This window comes from Neofelis nebulosa, chromosome 17 (assembly GCF_028018385.1).
Source record: "Neofelis nebulosa isolate mNeoNeb1 chromosome 17, mNeoNeb1.pri, whole genome shotgun sequence".
In the NCBI taxonomy this organism is placed as follows: Eukaryota; Metazoa; Chordata; class Mammalia; order Carnivora; family Felidae; genus Neofelis; species Neofelis nebulosa.
In genome coordinates, this window is record NC_080798.1 from 17,455,284 (window position 1) to 17,476,659 (window position 21,376).

Here is a 21,376-nt window from a genome sequence, read left to right on the forward strand (position 1 = left end):
TCTAAATCCCCCATATATACATCTGATTTTGAATACCCTAATTTCCCTGAGTCTTACCCTAGCTTTTCCTTCAGGCTGTGGATTATCTATTGTGTGTCTCTATCCATGTCTTGCCCCAGATTTCTGTGGATTTGTAGTCCACTGTGTCTCTGTCTCTCGAAAATAAACGTTAAAAACAATTTTAAATTAAAATTATAGACCTTATTAATAATGGGAGTTGGAATTTTACTCTCCTAATGAAAAGTGCTTTTTGTTTTACCATTTATTAGGAGCCCAGTAGAATTAAGCAGGAAAGGGATTGTCTTATCTTGGGCATTACAACAAAATACCATAGACTGGGTGGTTTAAACAGACATTTATTTCTTACAGTTATCGAAGCTGGGAAATCCCAAGATCAAAGTGCTGGCAAATCCTGTGAAGGTCCAATTCCTAGTATGTAGACAGCTTCTTTCTGTCTACAGAAAGAAGTCCTGCACTCACAGGACTTGTGTATACAAATGGAAAGAAATCTCTTTATGTTCTTATAATCTCTCTCCCACTTCTTATAAAGGTACTGTTCCCATCATGAGTGTCCCACCTTCATGACCTAATCCAAACCCAATTACTTAGAGCCCCATCTCCAAACACCATCACAATAGAAATCAGGGCTTCAACATATGAATTCTGGGGGGCTACAAACATTTAGTCCATAATAGGGATTTTTCTTATTCACCCAACTAACAAACTTTTTCTATAATATAATATTAAGCAGGGATGGCATTCAGATTACTTTGTTCAGAACCCTCATGCTGAAGGACATGATCATAGTTTGAAGAAATGCAAAGGCACACTACAATTTGGGTCAGGAAGACTTAAAATAAAAAATGTCATTTCTCTCAAAATAAATATATAAATTTAATGTAATTCCAACTATCAAAGAGTTTTTGTATTTTGAGAACACCATCTTCATTTATATAGAAAGAAAACTAGAATAGCCAATAAAACTATGAAAAACAGCGAGGACTTGGTCTAATATGCAGTATCAAAATGCAGTAAGGCTAGTGTTAAATCAGTTTATCAGTTAATATGGTATTAGTATAGAAGTAGAAAAATAAATTAGTGAAATGAAAATACAGAATAGGTTCTGGTACAAGTGAAACTACAGGCAGTTTCAGTTGAGTGAAGAAAAGATCATATGGTTAAAGGATCACATAACTGAGTCAGTTAAATAGGAAAAGGATGGTACTGGTAAAAACAACAGGCCTTTCCTACTGACCCATGTGTAGAAAGAGAACCTTAGATTTGCCTTCATACCAGTTTCCTTGAAGAAAATACTACTGTAGATTCATTTGTATCCTGTACCTAGATGAGGGAAGAGCTGTGAATTGGCATGAAGACATGGCTAGCCTATATGACTAAGGTATCATAAGTCTTGGGAAAACAAGGTAGCAGCTTCCCTGTGCTTAAGTGGGTTTCAGTCTTACAACTGGGTGTGCCCCATGTGATGGGGGTACACCATGCAGATGCAGTGGTGGGTTATAGTAAGATATCCTGGGTGAGAACGTTGTTTCCCAGGGCTTAGGTGAACTGCACCCATTCTGACCTTTTCTCCCTTCAGCAGTACATAGGTCCTCGAAACTATCTTTGCTTGGGTAGTTGCAGTATTGTAAAGGTGGTTTTGTTGTTGTTGTTGTGATCAGGACAAAGCTAATAATAAACCTAATGTTGGGTTAAAGCCTATTCTGTTTTTTTGATTGCCAGTTCAAATCTGTGATTGCTGTTGGTGGACACTGCAGATTGGTGTCAGAACTATGTGACTGACTGCTGAGTAGATGGGTTATTTTAACAAGTTGTGCTTATAACTGGAAACCCATCTGGAAGAAAATAACAATGAATCTTCATTTTATAGGACGTTAAAAAATAAATTCTAGATATATTAAATATTTACATATTGAAAAAAGTAAACAATAAACAACTTGCAAGAAAACCTAAGAAAAATTACATATACAATCTAGAGATTAAAGTATCTTTTTAACCAATCCATAAGCTTAGAAAAAATACATATCGATTACACAGAAATTTAAGATATTTTTATGGAAAAATATTTTTATGACAAAAATTAGGCAAATTCCTAACGTCTAACATATAAAGAGGTCTTCAAAATTGACAGATAAATAATCCTATAGGAAAATGAGCCAACAATGCAAAAGTTTACAAAGCAGCAAATCTAGGAGCAGTTGAGGTGTATGCTCATCAGACAAACATAAATTTAAGTAGTATATTACCATCTATTGCAGGGTTAGAGGAAAGATGTGTTTCTGAAAATGACCGATATTATCTATTAAAATTAAAAAATAGTATATGTCCTTTAATCTAACAATCTTTTGCCTCAGAAATAAAAATATCTGAAATTTAAGGTCTGATTTTAAGAATGTTAAAAAAAAATGTTTACTGTAGGGTTGTTTGTGGTGGCAAATAACTAGCAACAAGTTGAATCAGTAGGGAATATCAGAGTAAATTTACAGTATACAGTATCCCAGGTGTTACTCATCTTACTCTGACTATCGTAATCATTGTTGCACCTTGGCACCAACCCACTGCAGGCACCAAAAGGTAATCTTCCTAGTTTGGTCTGAATTAAGAGTTCTAAATTGCTCTGGTGACTTCAAAGCTGTACAAATGGAAGGGCAAAACACTTAAGAAATACAAGGGGACTGTTTAATGAAGAATGGAAGAAAATAGAGGATAATTTAGATTCATGAAAACACATAAACAACCCCTGGAATTTATAATCTTAAAACCAATCTTCAAAACTGCTAATAAGTGGTGTAGTACTATGGTTTAATTAGCATTTCATTATTTTGTATTTAAAAGAAATTGATATATTTGACATATGCCTAAGGTTTAAATATTGCATACTCATTTTTATCACTTCAAAAAGAGCACTAACAACTCTTTATGTGTCAAGTTGTTGTGGAAAGGGATCAAGTAAACAAAAATTGGCAAAAAGATTTGCTTCACATAAAACAATACTGTTTAGGTCTCAGATCTCTTTTAGCACCATTTTCACCAAAGAAACAAACAAACAGGGGATCTATCAATTATATCTGGCAGAATAGAGAATAAAAATGTCTGAGGTTAAAATTGAAGGTAAAATGCAAGAGTTGAAGTTTTATTCAGTGGCATATTTAAAAATTTAAGAGTAATTTGGTTTCTTCATTTTAAAAATCTCAAATTATTAATGCTAATACTAGTTATGTGGACTCTTAAAATTTCTGATGTTTCAGTAAAAACTGGTTCTTAGTAGTATCAAGTCTGTGCCAGTATTATTAAATCATATGATTCTTAAATGTATGTAACCCACTTAACCTATTGCAGAATCATGCTTTAATTTCTGAGACCACACATATTAGTGATGTGACATGCAAGAGTACATTTAAATAATTTAAGCTACCATCCAATTAAAAAAAATAACTTCTAATAAAGGTATGATTTTAGAAATATTTTCTATAAAATAGTAGCATCTGCCTGGGATTGTGAGTCCATTATTACATGTACTGCATGTACAACTTTCCTACTCCTATCTTTATCTTTTTTAATTTTCAGGGATAGCACAAACAATAGAACACATATATTACCACAACCCAGAGTTAACTAACATTTTGTTATATTTAGTTGGAATCTTTATTTCTTTTTAATGATGGTATTTAGATACAAAACTGAAATATCCTTTAACAACCATGCTTGGTCCCATTTCTTTTCTGCTACCTTTCTTTCTAGAAGCAATCACTTTTGGGAAATGAGTGTGTATCCTTCCAATCGTTTCTTCAGTTTTCCATAAAAACGTTCTTCCATAACTAATGCTTAATAATAGTGTTGATTTCATTCAAATTCACAGAGCTAACGATTATAACATATTGATCTCTTCATTTTTTTCACGCCACATGATTTTTCAGGTCTTTCTATTTATATATATAATCTGTTATACTTAACTACTAGAGAATATTCTACTGTGTGCCTATATCACATTGTATTTATCCATTTCACAAGCAACACACGTTTCCAATTTTTTGCTAATGTAATTCATGCTGCAATGAACATAAAGATACATGACTCCCTAACTTAAGTACATGTATCAGTTTCTTGGGTATATGCATATACACTCAAGAATGTGTGTTCTGGAATCTATTTTAGAAATTCTTTCCTACTGGAGGTTTTAAAAACATTCTCCTATAAAATTCTTATGTTACCAAGTTTTGCTTTTTGCATTCTGGTCTTTACAATACTTTTGGATTTCATAATAAATTCTTTAATGTATTACTATGGCAGAGATCCAATATTTTTTCCACATGAAGAATCAGTTACCCTGAGACCATTTTTTGAATCATCCATAATTCCCCTACCAACTTTTGTTATCATCTCTATCAATTACCAATTCCCCATAAAGGCATGCATGTTTCTGAATACAATATTCTGTCCCAATCTTTGATTTCTATGAATGCATCAAGAACAAATACTTTTGATTACATCTGTAGCAAAAAATTTTAAAAATGACAATTTTGTCTCTTAATTTAAAATCTTTATACCTCTCATATCTTTGTCTTAATGCATCAGGTAAGCCTTCCAGAACCATGCTGCTTAGTGTCCATGACTGGATCCATACTTACTTCAATGAGATTGCTCCTAAAAGTACATCATTAACAATGTTTGCTGTGGGAGTTTTGGGAGCATAGGTTTTTAAACTATGATACTTATTAAAATTGTTAGTATTTAAGTTTTGATTTGTTGAAGTATTTTCCACATTCAAGCCACTTTATTATAAAATGAATTTCTGGTATACCATTAAGTCTGAGTTTTGCTGAAGCTTTTCCTAAATTCAAGGCGTTTATCGAGCTTTAGTGAGTATGAATTCTCTGGTGTCTAATATGATGTGACTTCTGGCTAAAAGCTTTCCCACATTCACTACACTGATAAGGTTTTTCTCCAGTATGGATTCTCATATGCAGAGCAAGAGTTGAGAACTGAGAGAAGGCTTTTCCACATTCATTACAACCATAGGGCTTTTCACCTGTATGGCTTCTCATATGAACAGTAAGAGATGAGCTTTGACAGAAGGCTTTCCCACATATTTTACATTCATAAGGTTTATCCCCCGTATGAATTCTCACATGTACAATAAGTGATGTGATTCGAGAGAAGGCTTTTCCACATTTATTACATTCATAGGGTTTCTCTCCTGTATGAATATTGTGATGTTTAATGAGGTATTGCTTCTGCCTGAAGATTGTTCCACATTCATTACATTTATAGGGTTTCTCTCCAATATGAATTTTCTCATGCTCAGTGAGATTTGATTTGCCACTGAAGGCTTTCCCACATTCTTTACATATATAGGGTTTCTCTCCTGTATGACTTCTCTGGTGTCTAATAAGGCTTGACTTCTGAATGAAAGCTTTCCCACACCCCTTGCATTCATAAGGTTTCTCTCCAGTATGTATTCTTTGATGGATAATCAGGTTTTCTTTCTGGCTAAAGGCTTTTCCACATTCATTACATTTAAAGGGTTTCTTTCCACTGTGGATATTCTGATGTTTAATGAGGTACTGCTTCTGGCTGAAGGCTCTTCCACATTGATTACATTCGAATGGTTTCTCTCCTGTATGGATTTTCTCATGCTCAGTGAGATATGATTTGCCATTGAAGGCTTTTCCACATTCCTTACATGCATAGGGTTTGTTTCCAGTATGATTTCTCTGGTGTTTAATGAGGCTTGACATCTGAATAGAAGCTTTCCCACACTCATAGAGTTTCTCTCCCGTATGATGTTTCTGATGAGAAAGGAAGTTTCTCTTCTGACTGAAGGCTTTTCCACATTTATTACATTTATATGGTTTCTTTCCTCTATGACTTCTCAAATGTAGAGTAAGGGATGAGACTCGAGAGAATACTTTACCACATTCAGTACATTCATGTGATTTTTCTCCAGTATGCATTTTCTTATGCTCTATGAGGTTTTCCTTCAGGCTGAAGGTTTTTCCACATTCATTACATTCATGAGGTTTCTCTCTAGTATGAATTTGATCATGCTGAAGGAGATCTGCTTCAGGCTTCAGGCTTTCCAACATTCTTACCACGCAGATATTTTTTCCAACAAGAATTCTTCAGTATTTCTTGACAATGTGACATAGATGAAAGCTTTTCCACATTCACCAAATTCATAGGTTTCTCTCCAGTATTAATTCTCAGGTATCTAATGAAGCTGAATTTATGATGAAAGACTTACATTGCTTATCCTGAGATTAGACAATTACAGATTGGGATGAAACATATAATATCAATTGTATTCTTAATGGTTCTTTCTTAGCTTCACTTATATTTGAGTATAAATTATGTTCTGAACTCTCTTAAACTGAGTCTCATACATAGAGATGTAGTCGTAAAGAATCAACATCTGTCCTCAAAGGAAATACTTTTCTGTTATGCCCAGGTTTTCTCGGTTTTTTCTAAACTATATTTTCATGGAGAAAGATAAGACTTAACTCTCATGTCTTCCATGATGAGTCTTCATCTATTTATAAATTTCCCAGACCTTTTCTAAAAGGGAATAAAAACAAAATCATCATTGAAAAGAGCTAATAACTGTAAAATATTTAGTGCCTAGCATGTAGTAAATATCCAATAAAGTGGCTATCATCATCATCAACACTAACACTTGTGATTTTTTCCAGTATTTTTAACAAAAATTTTTAAATGTGGTATTGTAAAATAGACTCTTTATTTCAAACCTAGTCCCACAGTAAAAAGAAAGCTTAAATACAAATAACATTCACAGGAACATGTAGTTTAAACTGTTTTTATTTTTATTATTTTTTTAAGTTTATTTATTTTGAGAAAGAGAGAGGGGGAGTGTGCACACGAGCCAGGGAAGGACAGAGAGAGAGGGAAAGAGAGAGGATCCCAAGCAGGCTCTGCACCATCAGCACAGAGCCCAATGTGGGGCTCGAAACCATGAACTGTGAGATCATGACATGAGCCGAAGTCGAGAGTTGGGAGGCTTAACCAACTGAGCCACTCAGGCACCCTGCTCAAACTGTTTTTAAATGTAACTTTTGCATTTTATAAATCAGTAAAATAAAATATAAAGAACAGGTAACAAACAGGATGAAAAAACAAACACATAAGATTGGGAGAGCCTAAGATGAAAGGATAAAAAATAAACAGAATTATTAAAGAGGACATATGGTTAAATAAGATATTTATTCTGTATCTTCCTGAAACTCCATTCAAATGATAGTACGAGGATGAAGGGAATATACTCATAAACACTGCAGAGGTTGAGAAGACACCGGTGGACGAAAAGATTTAGGAAATTTTGAAAGGAAAGCAAATAAAGAACTACAAATTAACAGCAGAATCAAGTGGCTTAAATAAAAAGCCAGCAAAAGAGGATGCTACCTAGAAGCAAGGTAATTTGTGATACAGCTGTCAACACAAAGGCTCTATAACTGGAGTGACTGGGTAAGAGTAGAAGGTGGAACTTATAAAATGATTATAAAAGCAGCAGCCTATGTACCTAATTCTCCTAACTGGAAGGACATAGGAATTTATTATCCAAAGTATAACCAGGAGCCTCCAAACTTAGTGATGATAGGCAAAGTAGATACTGAAAAGAGGGAGTAAAAATTCCTATGTAGAATAGGGTTCCAACCCCTTTCTACTGCTGCTCTTTAGAAATGCTGGTGGTTGGTGGTGTCAAACAATAGATGGGTTGGTTTCTTTTTTCTTTCTTTCTTCCTTCCTTCCTTATTTTTATTTATTCTGAGAGAGAGAGGGAGAAAGAGGGCACACAAGGGGCAGAGAGAGAATCCCAAGCAGGCTCCACATGGACAGCACGGAGCCCCATGCAGGGCTCAAACTCACAAACCATGAGTTCATGACCTGAGCTGAAATCAAATCAGACACTCAACCAACTGAGCCGCCCAGGCACCCAGGGAGGGTTCTTTACTGAAAAAATGAAAAGGTCATGAAAACACTTACAGATATTCACATTTGGAGTCATTTAGAAGAATCATCTAGATATCGGACTAAATGCTGCATAGTGAAGCCCACCATTTTACAAGCCCCAACCACGCACAAAGATTACAATAGTGTTTCTGGTACCTCAATGTTAAATTTTAACATAGAGCTAAAGATCACAAAAAAATGATGAAAGCCCTAATGTGAAAGCTAGATCAAAACAAATAGGAAAAAACAAGGAAAGGAACAAAAGAAACACACACATAAACAATACTGTAATTAGTATCACAGAAGCACTGAAAACACAAATATCAACAGAGTTCTTTTTCTTTTTTTAATTTTTTTTTCATGTTTATTTTTGAGAGCAAGAGAGACAGAGTGTGAATGGGGGAGTGCAGAGAGAGAGAAACACAGCATCTGAAGCAGGCTCCAGGCTCTGAGTTGCCAGCACAGAGCCCGACATGGGGCTCGAACTCATGGACTGAGATATCATGATCTGAGCTGAAGTCGGATGCTTAACCAACTAAGCCACCCAGGCACCCCTATCAACAGAGTTCTATACTGAAGTGCTTTTGCAAATAAGTAATATGTTGAACTAAAAAATTCAACAGCTTAGGGGAAAAAATTCCAGGAAATCTCCCAGAATAATTAAAAAAAAAAAAAAAAAAAAAGGAAGAATGGAAAGAAGGGAGAAAGAAATAATGATTAGAAAATTAGTGGGTTAGTGGAGGCGTCTAAGAGGTTCAAGATCTCTTAAAGGAGTTCCAGAGAAAATATGAAGAAAAATTAATACAGGAAAAAAAAAAAAAAAAAAAAAAAAAATTAATACAGGAAATTTTCTAAATCCCATCTTTCATGTTAACAAGTTGATCATATATATATTTATATACATATAATATATAAAATTATGTATGTATAAAAGATTTTATTTTCAAAAGATTTTATTTTTATTTTTTTATATGTAGTTTAGGGGCACCTGGGTGGCTCAGTCGGTTGCGGGTCCAACTTTGGCTCAGGTCATGATCTCACGGTCCATGGGTTAGAGCCCCACATTGGGCTCTGTGCTATCAGTTCAGAGCCTGGAGCTTGCTTTGGAGTCCGTGTTTCCCTCTCTCTCTGCCCCTCCCCCACACATGCTCTGTCTCTCTCTGTCTCTCAAAAAATGAATAAATATTAAAAAAAAATTAAAAAGAAATTAAAAAAGAAAAAAATGTAGTTTAATGTTTATTTATTTTTGAGAGAGAGAGAAAGCACAAGCAGGGGAGGGGAAGAGAGAGAGGGAGACACAGAATCCAAAACAGGCTCCAGGCTCTGAGCTATCAACACAGAGCCTGATGCAGGGCTCAAACCCATGAACCAGGAGATCATGACCTGAGCCGAAGTCGGACCCACAATTGACTGAACCACCCAGGCACCCCAAAAGATTTTATTTTTAAGTAATCTCTACACCCAGAGTGGGGCTTGAACTTACAAACCCGAGATCAAGAGTCGCGCGCCCTACCAACTAAGCCAGCCAGGCACCCCCAAGCTGATAATATTGTAAAATGGTTAAATCAAAAGTAGGTAAAATAGATGTATAAAATGTGAGAATAAACACCAGTTTATTGAGTTGAAAGTGGTTGCCTATGTGGAGGAGGAACTGTGGGTGACGAAGGATGGTGCAAGCATAACTATAATCCTATTTCACTTTTAAAAGCCCCTACGTGTTATACCTGCAGAGATGTCCTTGAAGACCTGAGCCTTTTAACCTGAATTAATCTATAATCGTATAGTAACTATAGATAGTACTCTTTTTATCTAGTCTCAGTTAAGTTTCACATGGCTAAACAGCAAAGTACATATTAATGAAAAAAAGTAAAATAGGCCAGAAAACAGCCATTTTTGCCTTGAAATCTGATTTACTGCAGTGTTTTGATTATTGATACTATCATTTCTAGATATAGAAACTGTCGTTGTCATCAATTTCAGTTTTCATTTGTTTTCTTTCTATCATTATGCCTGAAATGACTGGCACCAAAGCTCTTCTTTTGTGAAGAGCTCTTGTCTTGTCCTCACTCTCAATCCTTTCTTTTATAAATGTTTTCTACTGGCTGCAAATCTTCAATGTTATCCTGATCTGTCCTGTCCCTCTCAAACTTTTATCCTCATTTTCTTTTTCTTTTTTTTTTTTTTTTTAAGATTTTATTTTTAAGTAATCTCTACAACCAACATGGGGCTCAAACTTACAAACCTGAGATCAAGACTTGCATGCATGCCTCCTCATTTTCTTATAAATCATTGTAAGAGCTGACTCTAGTAATATACTGTCGCTCACATCAATGTTATAATTTCTAAAATTAGAAAACAAAAACCCTCAACCTTTACTGCATGTCATAGGCAAAAATTTACTCAAAATGAATTAAAGACCTCAACATAAGTGTTAAAACTATTTCTTTTATAAAGAAAAAATGGTAGACTTAATCAAAATAAAAAACTAATGCCCTTCAAAAACACAGTTAAAAAAAAGAAAAGCCAGACTGGTAGAAACTGATGAAGGGCTCATATCCAAAATATATAGAACTCCTAAATCTCAGTAAAAAAAGGTAATCTAATTTATAAAATGGGTAAGAGACTAGAAAAGATATTCACAAAATCAGATATATGAATGGCCAATAAGTACATTAGACGTTCATCCAAACTAGTGATCAGAAATGCATATTAAAATCCCAGTGAGATACATTACACACCCATTAAAATGGCTAAAATTAAAAAACTGCCATTCCAAGTGTAAGAATGTGAAGCAACTATCTCTCAAAAAACTGTAGGTGGGAATGAAAAATGATACAGCTACTTTGGAACATAATCTGAGTATTTTATAAAGTTCAATATATACTTATTCTGTGCAGCAATCCCATTTCTAGGCATTTATTCAAGAAAAATGAACATAGGGGCGCCTGGGTGGCGCAGTCGGTTAAGCGTCCGACTTCAGCCAGGTCACGATCTCGCGGTCCGTGAGTTCGAGCCCCGCGTCAGGCTCTGGGCTGATGGCTCGGAGCCTGGAGCCTGTTTCCGATTCTGTGTCTCCCTCTCTCTCTGCCCCTCCCCCGTTCATGCTCTGTCTCTCTCTGTCCCAAAAATAAAATAAAAAAAAAAAAAAAAAAAAACGTTGAAAAAAAAGAAAAATGAACATATATGTTGACACAAAGACCTAGTATATGAATGTTCATAATAGTCAAAAATGGAAATAATCTAAATGTCTATCAATGACAAATTATATCCATACTTATAATAATAATCAGCAATAAAAAATGAAATATTCATATACATAACATGAATTAATCTCAAAAATGTAAAACTAAATCAAAGAAATTAAATGCTAAAGATTATGCAGTGAATGACTACATTTATATGAATTCTAGAAATGGCAAGTCCTAGTAACATAAAGCCAATTAGTGATCACCAGGGATGGGGGAGGGGTACGGCTCTACAGCAAAAGGGCACAAAGAACTGTTGATGGATCTGTTCTATATGTTGGTTTTGGTGTTGGTTTTATGACTGTATACAATTACCAAATTTATCAAATAATATACTAAAGGGGTTGACTTTTATGGAAATTATACCTCAATAAAGCTGAAAAAGTAAATCTTTCCACACCTGAAGCTCTACAACAATCACCAGTTATTTGTTAATCATCTTCGTTGTGCTCAAGACTGCAGATAACAAGGGTAAAATACCAGCTTTTGTCTCAATGAGCTTCAATGTAGGTCTTAAACATGAAAGGGAAAAATACAAATGTAAGAGAGCATATACTTAGAATTCAAGTTGCTCTGGAAACTATAATATGCTTTGGGAATAGAAGATTAGAGATACTGGGCTAAAAGTGATAATGAAGGGACATTTTAATAAAAATGAAGCCCAAGGGTAAATGATAGATAGGACTTTGATAGATGGCTCACTGCACAATCAAAGACGAAGATGCAAATAATTTCATATATATGAATGGGGAGGGAAGAAGGGTACAACTGATACTATTTAAAACTGAAATAATAATCACAATTATCAACAGTGTGGGAAAGAGAGGAGGGAGACTAAAAATACACTAAAGTATAAAATATACGTCATTCCTTAGTGAGGAGTAAAGTATAGTACCTGAAGAAATGGAAGGCGAAGACTAAGAAAGTTATGAATATAAAGGCAACCAAGAGAATATAACAAAATAATTATTATAATAAAATATAACAAACTTTCCATTATTTTCAGAAGGAAAGGCATATGTACTCAAGACAAGGAAATCAAAGATCCTATAGTAAAGGATAAAAAAGATGAGGTCAAATTTAAAACAGAACACATAATATTAAATAAAAGAACCAATACTAACCATACTGTTCCTGTCAACAAATACAACTAGAAAAAAAAGAACTATTAAAAGAAAAAGACTATGACAGGCTCATACAGATAATTCTCAGGCTCCAACACACACTTCCTGAATCAAGAAAACCTGCAGGTAAGGCCTAGCAATCTGTATTTAACAAGCCCTCTAGATGATTTTGACACACGCAAAGGTTTAACAACTGACATAATAAAACCTACCTAAACTCTCTGTAAGGTACACATCTAAAACAGGGTGCCTGGGTAGCTCAGTTGGTTAAGTGACTGACTCTTGATTTCAGTTCAGGTCATGATCTCACCAGTTCATGAGACTGAGCCCTACATCAAGCTCTGGCACTGACAGCACAGAGCCTGCTAGGGATTCTCTCTCAGCTCTCTCTCTCTGCCCCTTCCCTGCTTGTGTGCATGTGCACGTGTACTCTCTCTCACTTCTATCTCTCAAAATAAATAAACATTAAAAAAAAACATTAGAAAAAAGGAAATTTTCACTTGTAAAATTCAAATTAAAAAAAAAATTTAATGTTTATTTTTGATAAAGAGACAGAGCACAAGCAGGGCAGGGGCAGAGAGAGAGAGACAGAATCCAAAGCAGGCTCCAGGTTCCAAGCTGTCAGCATAGAGCCTGATGCTGGGCTCAAACCCACAAACCGTGAGATCATGACCTGAGCTGAAATCGGATGCTTAACTGACTGAGCCACCCAAGCACCCCTCACTTGTAAATTTCAAAATATACTGGCTTGAACAAACACTTTGGTCAAAGATAAAATTAAAATAAATTGCAAAACATTCAGAAATATTCAGAAAAATTCAAAAACAATGTATATCAGAGCCTATAGAACACATTTGAAAAAAATGCTTGGGTAAGTTTTAACATATATGTTTACATTATTCTAAAAAGAAATAACATAGGGCACCTGGGTGATTTAAACTCGGGTCATGATCCCATGGTTCGTTGAGATCTAGCCCTGCATCAGGCTCTGCAGTGACAGCACAGAGCCTGCTTGGGATTCTCTCTCTCCCTCTCTCTCTCTGCTTCTCCCCTGCTTGTGTGCGTGAGCTCGCTCTCTCAAAATAAATAAATAAACTTTAAAAAAAATAAAAAGAAATAACAATAAAATAAGCATTCAAACCAAGGAATTACAATAAGGAAAAGTAAATGTAAGAAAAAAAAAAGTACAGATAAGAAAAATTAATTATTACAAACAAAATTTGAAATAATAAATCCACAAGTTGATTCTTAGGGAAAAACTAAAGAGGAATAACAGCAAAATTATAAAAATAAAAAATGATTACTTGGAAATAACCATAGACAGAAAAGGACTGTAGAGATTATTCGCTCACCTCCATACAAACAAATTTGAAAACCAAATATTACCTATGAAAACTGAGACCAGAAAAGACAAGAAACCTAAACAGTAAAGTAGATATAGAAAAAAAGAGACCATTGTTATTTTATTACCCCAGTAGATGGTTCAAGATGTGGAATTTACTAAACTTTTACAAATGACAGTAATAACATTTATTTAAAATTTTCCAATTCTTAAATTCATTATATTTGCAAAAGTATGATGTAGAACAGATCAGGACTTAGCCCACTATATTCCTAACTAAAGAAAACACAGAAATGACATCTTGGTAATTAACACATCTTATATATTTTTTTAAAGTTTATTTATTTATTTTGAGGGAAACAGAGATAGCGGAAGTGGGGGAGGGGCAGAGAGACAGTAGAGAGAGAGAATCCCAAGCAGGTTCCGCATGGGCAGCACAGAGCCTGATGCAGGGTTCAAACTCACAAACTACGAGATCATGACCTGACTCGAAACTAAGAGTCAGCTTAGTTTCGAAACTAAGCTGCTTGCTTATCAGACTCAGCCACCCAGGTGCCCCCCCACCCAAATATTTTCAAAATAGAAGTCAAAATACTCTAATCCTAAGGAAACTATTTTTGTGCTATAATGCCTGACTTGAGTAGTTGCAGCAGAGATCCTAGGACCTACAAAACCTGAAGTATTTACTATCTGGACATTTACAGAAAGTTTACTGGCCTCTTGCCCTACAGTGATCATTTCTCCCTTCTCTACTTGGGTGGAACTAGGATGCACTGTTGACCCGTTTCAACCACAACTAAATGATCAACAGAACCTGGAGGAAATCTGGATCATTTAAAGGATCACAAAGACCAAAGCTACCATGCAAATCTTCATTACTCACCACATAACTGTTATGTGACCAGGAAATCAATTCTTATATTCCTTAAACCAGTACATTTTGGGGTTTATTATAGTCACTTAGCTTTACCATGATTGATATACTTTTTAGTCCTGTCTAATGCTTTACAATATCATGTATCTGTAGATACCTACTCAACTTGGACACCGTAGCATGAAAGTAGTAACAGACAATAAGAAAATGAATGGACGAGATGCACTGAACATGGCCATGTTTCAGTAAAACTCCTTACAAAAATACATAGTAGGATGTAGTTTGCCAACTCCTGCTCTAACACGTCACCATTTTCACAGAATACATTTAAGAGTTTGGTTGACATTTGAGCATTCTGATATATATTTTGAAAATATTTAATCACTAGACTGGACCTCTTTCCTCAACTGATTCACATAACCACTTGCTACTCAAAATCTGCACTTAGATGTCTAATACGGATCTAATTTACCCTGCCCCAAATCAAACCCTTGTTCTCCCAAACCAACTCCCAAATTCTTCTCATCTCGTTAAATAACAACCTTGTTTTCTCAGTTGTTCAAGGCTTGAGCTCAACCCTTGAACAACTCTCTCCTAGGTAACACACCCATTATGTTTCCACATCCTCTTGGCTTTATCTTCAAAATACAGTCAGCATCTGGCCATTTCTCATAATTCTCACTAGGACCACCAAAGTCTAAGCCACATTATGTCTTCCCTGTATTATTTAATAGACTCCTCACTATTCTTGCTACTTTTGCCTTTGCCTCTTTATATATCTTCTCTCAACACAGCAACAACAGTATTCTTGTCATAGTCAAATCATGTCATTGTTAAAGCCTCCTTGTGTACTCATAAAAACATTTAGAAGAAAGCACATTTAGGGGCGCCTGGGTGGCGCAGTCGGTTAAGCGTCCGACTTCAGCCAGGTCACGATCTCGCGGTCCGTGAGTTCGAGCCCCGCGTCGGGCTCTGGGCTGATGGCTCGGAGCCTGGAGCCTGTTTCCGATTCTGTGTCTCCCTCTCTCTCTGCCCCTCCCCCGTTCATGCTCTGTCTCTCTCTGTCCCAAAAATAAATAAAAAACGTTAAAAAAAATTTAAAAAAAAAAAAAAAAAAAAAAAAAAAAAAAAAAAAAAAAAAAAGAAAGCACATTTAATAGTGGCTGCTTCTGGGGAACAGAAATGGAGAACCGAGGGCCAGGATTGAGGAACCATTCTTTAATTTTCTTAAAAAACTTTTTTGTTGTTGTTTATTTTTGAAAGAAACTGATTGAGCAAGTGGGGGAGGGGCAGACAGAGAGAGAGAGAGAAAGAATCCTAAGCAGGCTTCGAGCTGTCAGTGCAGAGCCTGATGTAGGGCTCGAACTCACAAACTGCGAGATCATGACCTGAGCTGAAACCAAGAGTTGGATGCTTAACCGACTGAACCACCCTGGCGCCCCTTAATTTCCTATTAAGTATATGTATTGGATTTTAAAGATGATAGTATTATTTTTAAAGAGTAACAGAGTGTGAACTAGTAGGAAGTCAGCACTAATTTCCAGCCTGCTATATTGTTAAAAAGCAAGAGAGTGAGAAATGTTGTGCTATGATAGTAGGTAGGAAGGGAATAAGAAATAATGATAAGGGGTAATATTCAACTCTAAGATGGAAGTGGGGAGAAATAAAATGTTAGTGAAAAGGAAAACACAATATTTAGGCTAGAAAATTTATAAAATTGAGACTACAAATGAAGTAAAGAGGCTAGCATCCAGAATAGAGGTTACAGGGGCAAGCAGTCCCCCAAAATCTGAGAAAAAAAAAGAGCATGATCAAGCAAGAGAATCTGGAAATGTTATTTAGGTATCTAAAGAATTCCCAGCAACTGTTACTCCAATGGGCTTATAAAAAAACTTGCCTCAAAAGTTTTTTCAGAGGTCGCAGGTTGAGTAACTATAAGAGGGGCGCCTGGGTGGTTAAGCATCTGACCTTGGCTTAGGTCATGATCTCTGGTTTGAGTTCAAGCCTCACATCAGGCTCTCTGCTGTCCATGTGGAACTGCTTTGGATCCTCTGTCTCCCTCTCTCTGCCCTCCCCATGTGCACACTCTCTCTTTCAAAAACAAACGTTAAAAAAAAAAGATATATCATAAAAAAATAACAATGAATCTTTATCCCATTCATCCTTCTGGGTTCCTTCTTACTCACCTGGAAAGCACCTCCTTTACATTTCTTCCTCAGTTATTCATTGCTCTTCTTGTTTAAACTGGTGTCTTTAAACTTCTAAACAGTGACACAGGACTTGGACATTACTCTTGAGGGTCAAAGCAGAATCCCATAATTCATGCTGAGACCAAAGGATCCTTAAGGGATTTGATGGGTAAAGGAAGTGCAGTTCCTGGGGATGCACAAGGAAGCTGGTCTATGAAAAAGAACAAAGTAATGATGACCTTTTGGCTTAGAAGCTGGAGCACACACATACACATGAGCACATTGAAAAAGAGCATTTACACTTTGCATCCTCAGCCAAACCCATTATGCCATTTAAAGCCTCCACACATTTCAGGAATGGGAAACAGAATTTAGGTTATTTATTTTTCAGAATTTAGGTTATACAGAGAAATTACAAGACTGAATTGTTAAAGTTCTACAGAATCACAACCTGTGCAAGTGTCACTTGTGGCCTTGCTCCTGATTAAAGAGTCACAGTTTTGAATATCATTTTCCCCAATAAAAACATTTTTGTCAGGGTGCCTGGGTGGCTAAGTCAGTTAAGTGTTAGACTCTTGATCTCACCTCGGGTCATAATCTCATGGTTTGTGAGATGGAGCCCCACATTGGGCTCTGTGCTGACAGCATGGAGCCTGCTTGGGGTTCTCTCTCCCTCTACCTCTGCCTCTCTACTTACCCCCCTCAAAATAAATAAGCATTAAGGGGAAAAAAAATAAAATAAAATCTAGGCCTCCAATATGTAATGGAGAATGAATGACAAAAGTCAAAATTACTCAGAAGCTCTTCCCCGACTCAGATATAAGAGGCTTAAAATCTGGCTGGACAGTGTTACTAATTGATGAAACAGGTGATGCAAAGGGGAATGGATGGAGGCAAACCATAGGAGGTGGAGGTACCAGAATTAACATTTTGGACACAAAGAGCGTGAAGTTCCGGTGTAGCCTCAAGGTGGAGGTGTCCATTAGCAAATTGGACAGAGCTCAACTACGAATGGACATTTGTTAGTCACCTGTCAAGTGAAGCCACAGCAGTGGAATTTTGTTCTTAGAGGGGGAAAAGAAAAAAAAGATAATTCAGAAACTTAGGAACACTAATAGCTAAGGGACAAACAGAAACATTAAGTCACTAATGGAGCTTTTTTTTTGAGGGGGAGGTTATTCCTTGGTTTTGACTGGAATTATACAAATGAGAGTAGTGTAATGGAAGTCAAGGAAACATTCAAGAATGAGGCAGTGATAAACATCTGGAAAGTAATAGACTGAACACAGAAACTGAATCCCTCCCTCCGTTAAAAATGGAAATATACAACACAGGCAAGCAAAACTGTGATTCTTACCCCTGCCCTAACTATTGCATCTCCCTCCTCTGACAACCGTTATTTTCTGGGTAAACTTCAAAAGGTCTTTCATTAACACTAAAGAATAATCTTCATATACATAAAAGTTCCTTCATGCACCTATGAATACACATTCTTTTTCCCACCCACTAAAAAAGTAGTATATTGCACCAAACAGGCACACTTTCTTCACAAAATAGCTTGAAGATTTTTAAAATGTAAGATATGTATTTCCATTTGGTCAAGTCTTATTTTGGGTCTTTCATTAACACTAAAGAATAATCTTCATATAGATTTTTATACATTTCTTATTTATTCCTAGGTGTTTTATCTGATTTGTCACTATTGTAATTACTGTCTTCATAACTATTTACTGATTACCTTTTTGTATGTACCAAAGCTATTATTTGTGTATATGCATTTTTGTACCATGGTTCTTTTTCATTCTACTGAAAAATATATTAAGCGCGATACAATACTAGAAGGAAGCGTCATTTTAGAAGAAAATTTGTTTCGCTACATTTACAAAGGCCAACCTTTGGTCTGGGGAAAACCTGGTCAAATTACGAGTCACTGCCATGTCACTGAGAAACAAGAGAATCTTAAATCTGTTACCTGACATCTCTGAACCAAAGACAGGACATCATCCTTCCCAATTCTGTGCTGTCTACGCTAGTGGAAACTAGCTCTTAAAGCTCTTCCTTAGTCCAGGGCTTTTCAAATTGGCCTCACCAAAGTTCCTCCAAAGAACTGAGTCAATACATAGGGGGAGTCTAGACATCTAGAAACAAGTTTTCCGGAAATGTTTACTTAAAAAAATTGTTAATACTAATTTTGTTTTCTACTGCACAATGAGTCTGCTTTTATATAAAAATCGCTTTAAAAATTACTTATCTCTATATCTTAGCCATTTTCCTTTCTTTCAGAAAAACGGATGCTCCAGAAAGATGCATCTTTATTAATTATTTTAGAAACGAGAAAAGTGAGGTTGAGGTTACTACCCCATAAAGCTCACAATGCCATCCATTCTCACACACTTGGAACCACAGAGTTCTCACACAAGTGGTACCTCTACAACAATCTCATACACTCCGTCATACCCCCACCCCCACCCCGCCGCGGTCCCGCCCCAGTTTCCCCCAGTACCCCTGCCCCCATCCACATAGGCTTTGAACAATGCACGTCATAGAAGGCGATTCCTCCCCTTTAGCCTCTCCAGCCATGTCGCAATCTCCAAGAATCCTCCCCTACAGCCTCCCTGACCAGATTCCGAGCCCAGAAACCCAGGTCCCACGCCCAGATCTGCGCTTCGCGAAGCCGAAACCAAACTCACCAGCAGACAAAGACGACCATGGCGAGCCAGAAAGTCTGCGCCTGCGCACTCCTTGGCTGGTTTAACACTCCCAGAGGTCTCCTGGGCTCCGTCAAGCCCCGGCTCAATACCGGACAGAATCTGTCGGTATTGGCCGGTCCTCTACTTTTCTGACTGCGGACTACATTTCCCATAAGTTTCGGTGGTTCGAGTCAGCTTTTTCGCGCTTTCTTTTCTGCGCCAGAGTTTGTGGGAGTGTCTCCCTGGTGAGGGGAGGAGTGTAAGTAGACCGAGTCTCAGGACTCAGTTTAATACTCGACCTGTGTTAACTTTACCTTTGGGAGAGGGCAGTGGTGTGCCTTGGGTTATAATAAACTCAGTTCAGGCATGCCGGGCTTACTCCAAGTAGGAGCCAAGGGGCAAGGCTACCTACCCCTGGAGCGCCGAAACACTGGGCCGCAATTCATGCCTCAGGGTGGGTAGGGGCGGGGATTTCTTTGGCGGGGCTCGAGCCGGGCGCCATCTTCGTCGCGAGTGTGGCGCTTAACTACATTCCCCAGGAGGCACCGCGTTCGCCGCTCCTTCCCTCAGCGCGGCTGGCAGCTTTGAGCTGAGTTGTGTTTGGACGCTAGCTTGTGGTGGTCTCTTAGGGGTTCGGCCGGGCGACTAACACGTTTCAGAGAAGGCCGAGGTTGGACAAAGCCCAGAGCCCCCGGCGTCGGGAGGGAGACCTGAGTATTAAGTCTATTCGGGCAGAAGGGGCTGAGGAGGGGCAGTTGTGAAATTTCGCTACTGTCCCAGTGATATGTGTATGTGTGATTGTGAATATGTGTGATGCCGTGTGTGCCGGTGAGGATTAGCTCATTATGCCACTGTGAGTCTGTGTTACTGTGTGTAATACTGTGTATGGATATGGGTTACCTGTGACTGTGTGTCCCCGTAGTGAGTATGCGGTTGTGACTGTGTGACCTTATATTCCACTTTGTGTACAAGGGTAGAGAGCTTTGTGAATGAGCTCCCGTGGGTATTATGACTGTGGGGAGGGTCGGAAGGTGTTGTGTTTGTGATTGAAGGTGTTACTTTGTGTCTAGTGGTGGATGTGAGACTGTATGAATTTGGGGAGATTTGTGTTGGTGACTGTGTCACACATAGTCATGTGTGGGAGTACAAGACGGCTGTGAGCCTTGACAGTAAAGACCTTGACTCTTCTCTCTGACCCTGAGATTGATTTGCAAGCTCTGATGTGGAGGAGCAAATGGAGCCAGTTGACCTTGTCATCTGGGCCCCAAGAATGGTCTGTTATATCCTTCCCCATCTTGATTCGTCTTCGAGAGAGCTGTCCATTGGAAGAGGAAATACTGGTTGTGATAATGAAAAGTTATGTTAAAGGTGCCTTGGTATTTTCTCTTTATTTCTGAAATGCTTAATTTTTGCTTTTGTTTCCCTTACCTCAGGGGACTTATCTAGAAAAAAATTGCTACAGCATATGTCAGAGAAATTACTGCCTGTGCTCTTTCCTAGGATTTTTATGGTTTCAGGTCTCACATTTAGGTCTTTAATCCATTTTGAATTTATTTTTGTGTATGCTGTATGAAAGGGGTCCACTTCATTCTTTTGCAAGTTGCTTTCCAGTTTTCCCAACATCATTTGCTGAAGAGACTGTCTTTTTCCCATTGGATATTCCAAAGATTAATTGACCATTCAGTTGTGGATTCATTTCTGGATTTTCTATTCTGTTGATCTATGTATTTGTTTTTGTGCCAGTACCATACTGTTTTGATTCCTGCAGCTTTGTAATAGAATTTGATGTCAGGAATTATGATGCCTCCAGCTTCGCTTTTCTTTTCAAGATTGCTTTGGCCATTCAGGGTCTTTTGTGGTTCCATACAAACTTTAGAATTGTTTGTTCTAGTTCTGTAAAAAAACTATTGGTATTTTTTTAATGTTTAT

General features: G+C 37.1%; 1 protein-coding gene across 3 annotated transcripts in view; it reads right to left on the reverse strand.

The window, feature by feature from the left end:
- Positions 1-340: 340 nt before the first annotated feature.
- ZNF260 (zinc finger protein 260) overlaps positions 341-21,376 on the reverse strand; it is a 117,670-nt gene continuing 96,634 nt past the window's right edge. Inside the window, exons 1-4 of one of the 3 annotated variants that reach the window (XM_058709455.1) lie at positions 19,448-19,879; positions 18,730-18,895; positions 16,755-16,968; positions 341-6,573 (exon numbers count right to left, since the gene is read on the reverse strand). In XM_058709455.1, the coding sequence (XP_058565438.1) occupies positions 4,875-6,104 (1,230 nt within the window). In that variant the 5' untranslated portion in view covers positions 6,105-6,573; positions 16,755-16,968; positions 18,730-18,895; positions 19,448-19,879 and the 3' untranslated portion in view covers positions 341-4,874. Of the gene's footprint in view, positions 6,574-10,238; positions 10,251-16,754; positions 16,969-18,729; positions 18,896-19,447; positions 19,880-21,376 lie in introns of those variants that run through there. The other 2 variants (XM_058709454.1, XM_058709456.1) reach the window with 2 other exon arrangements.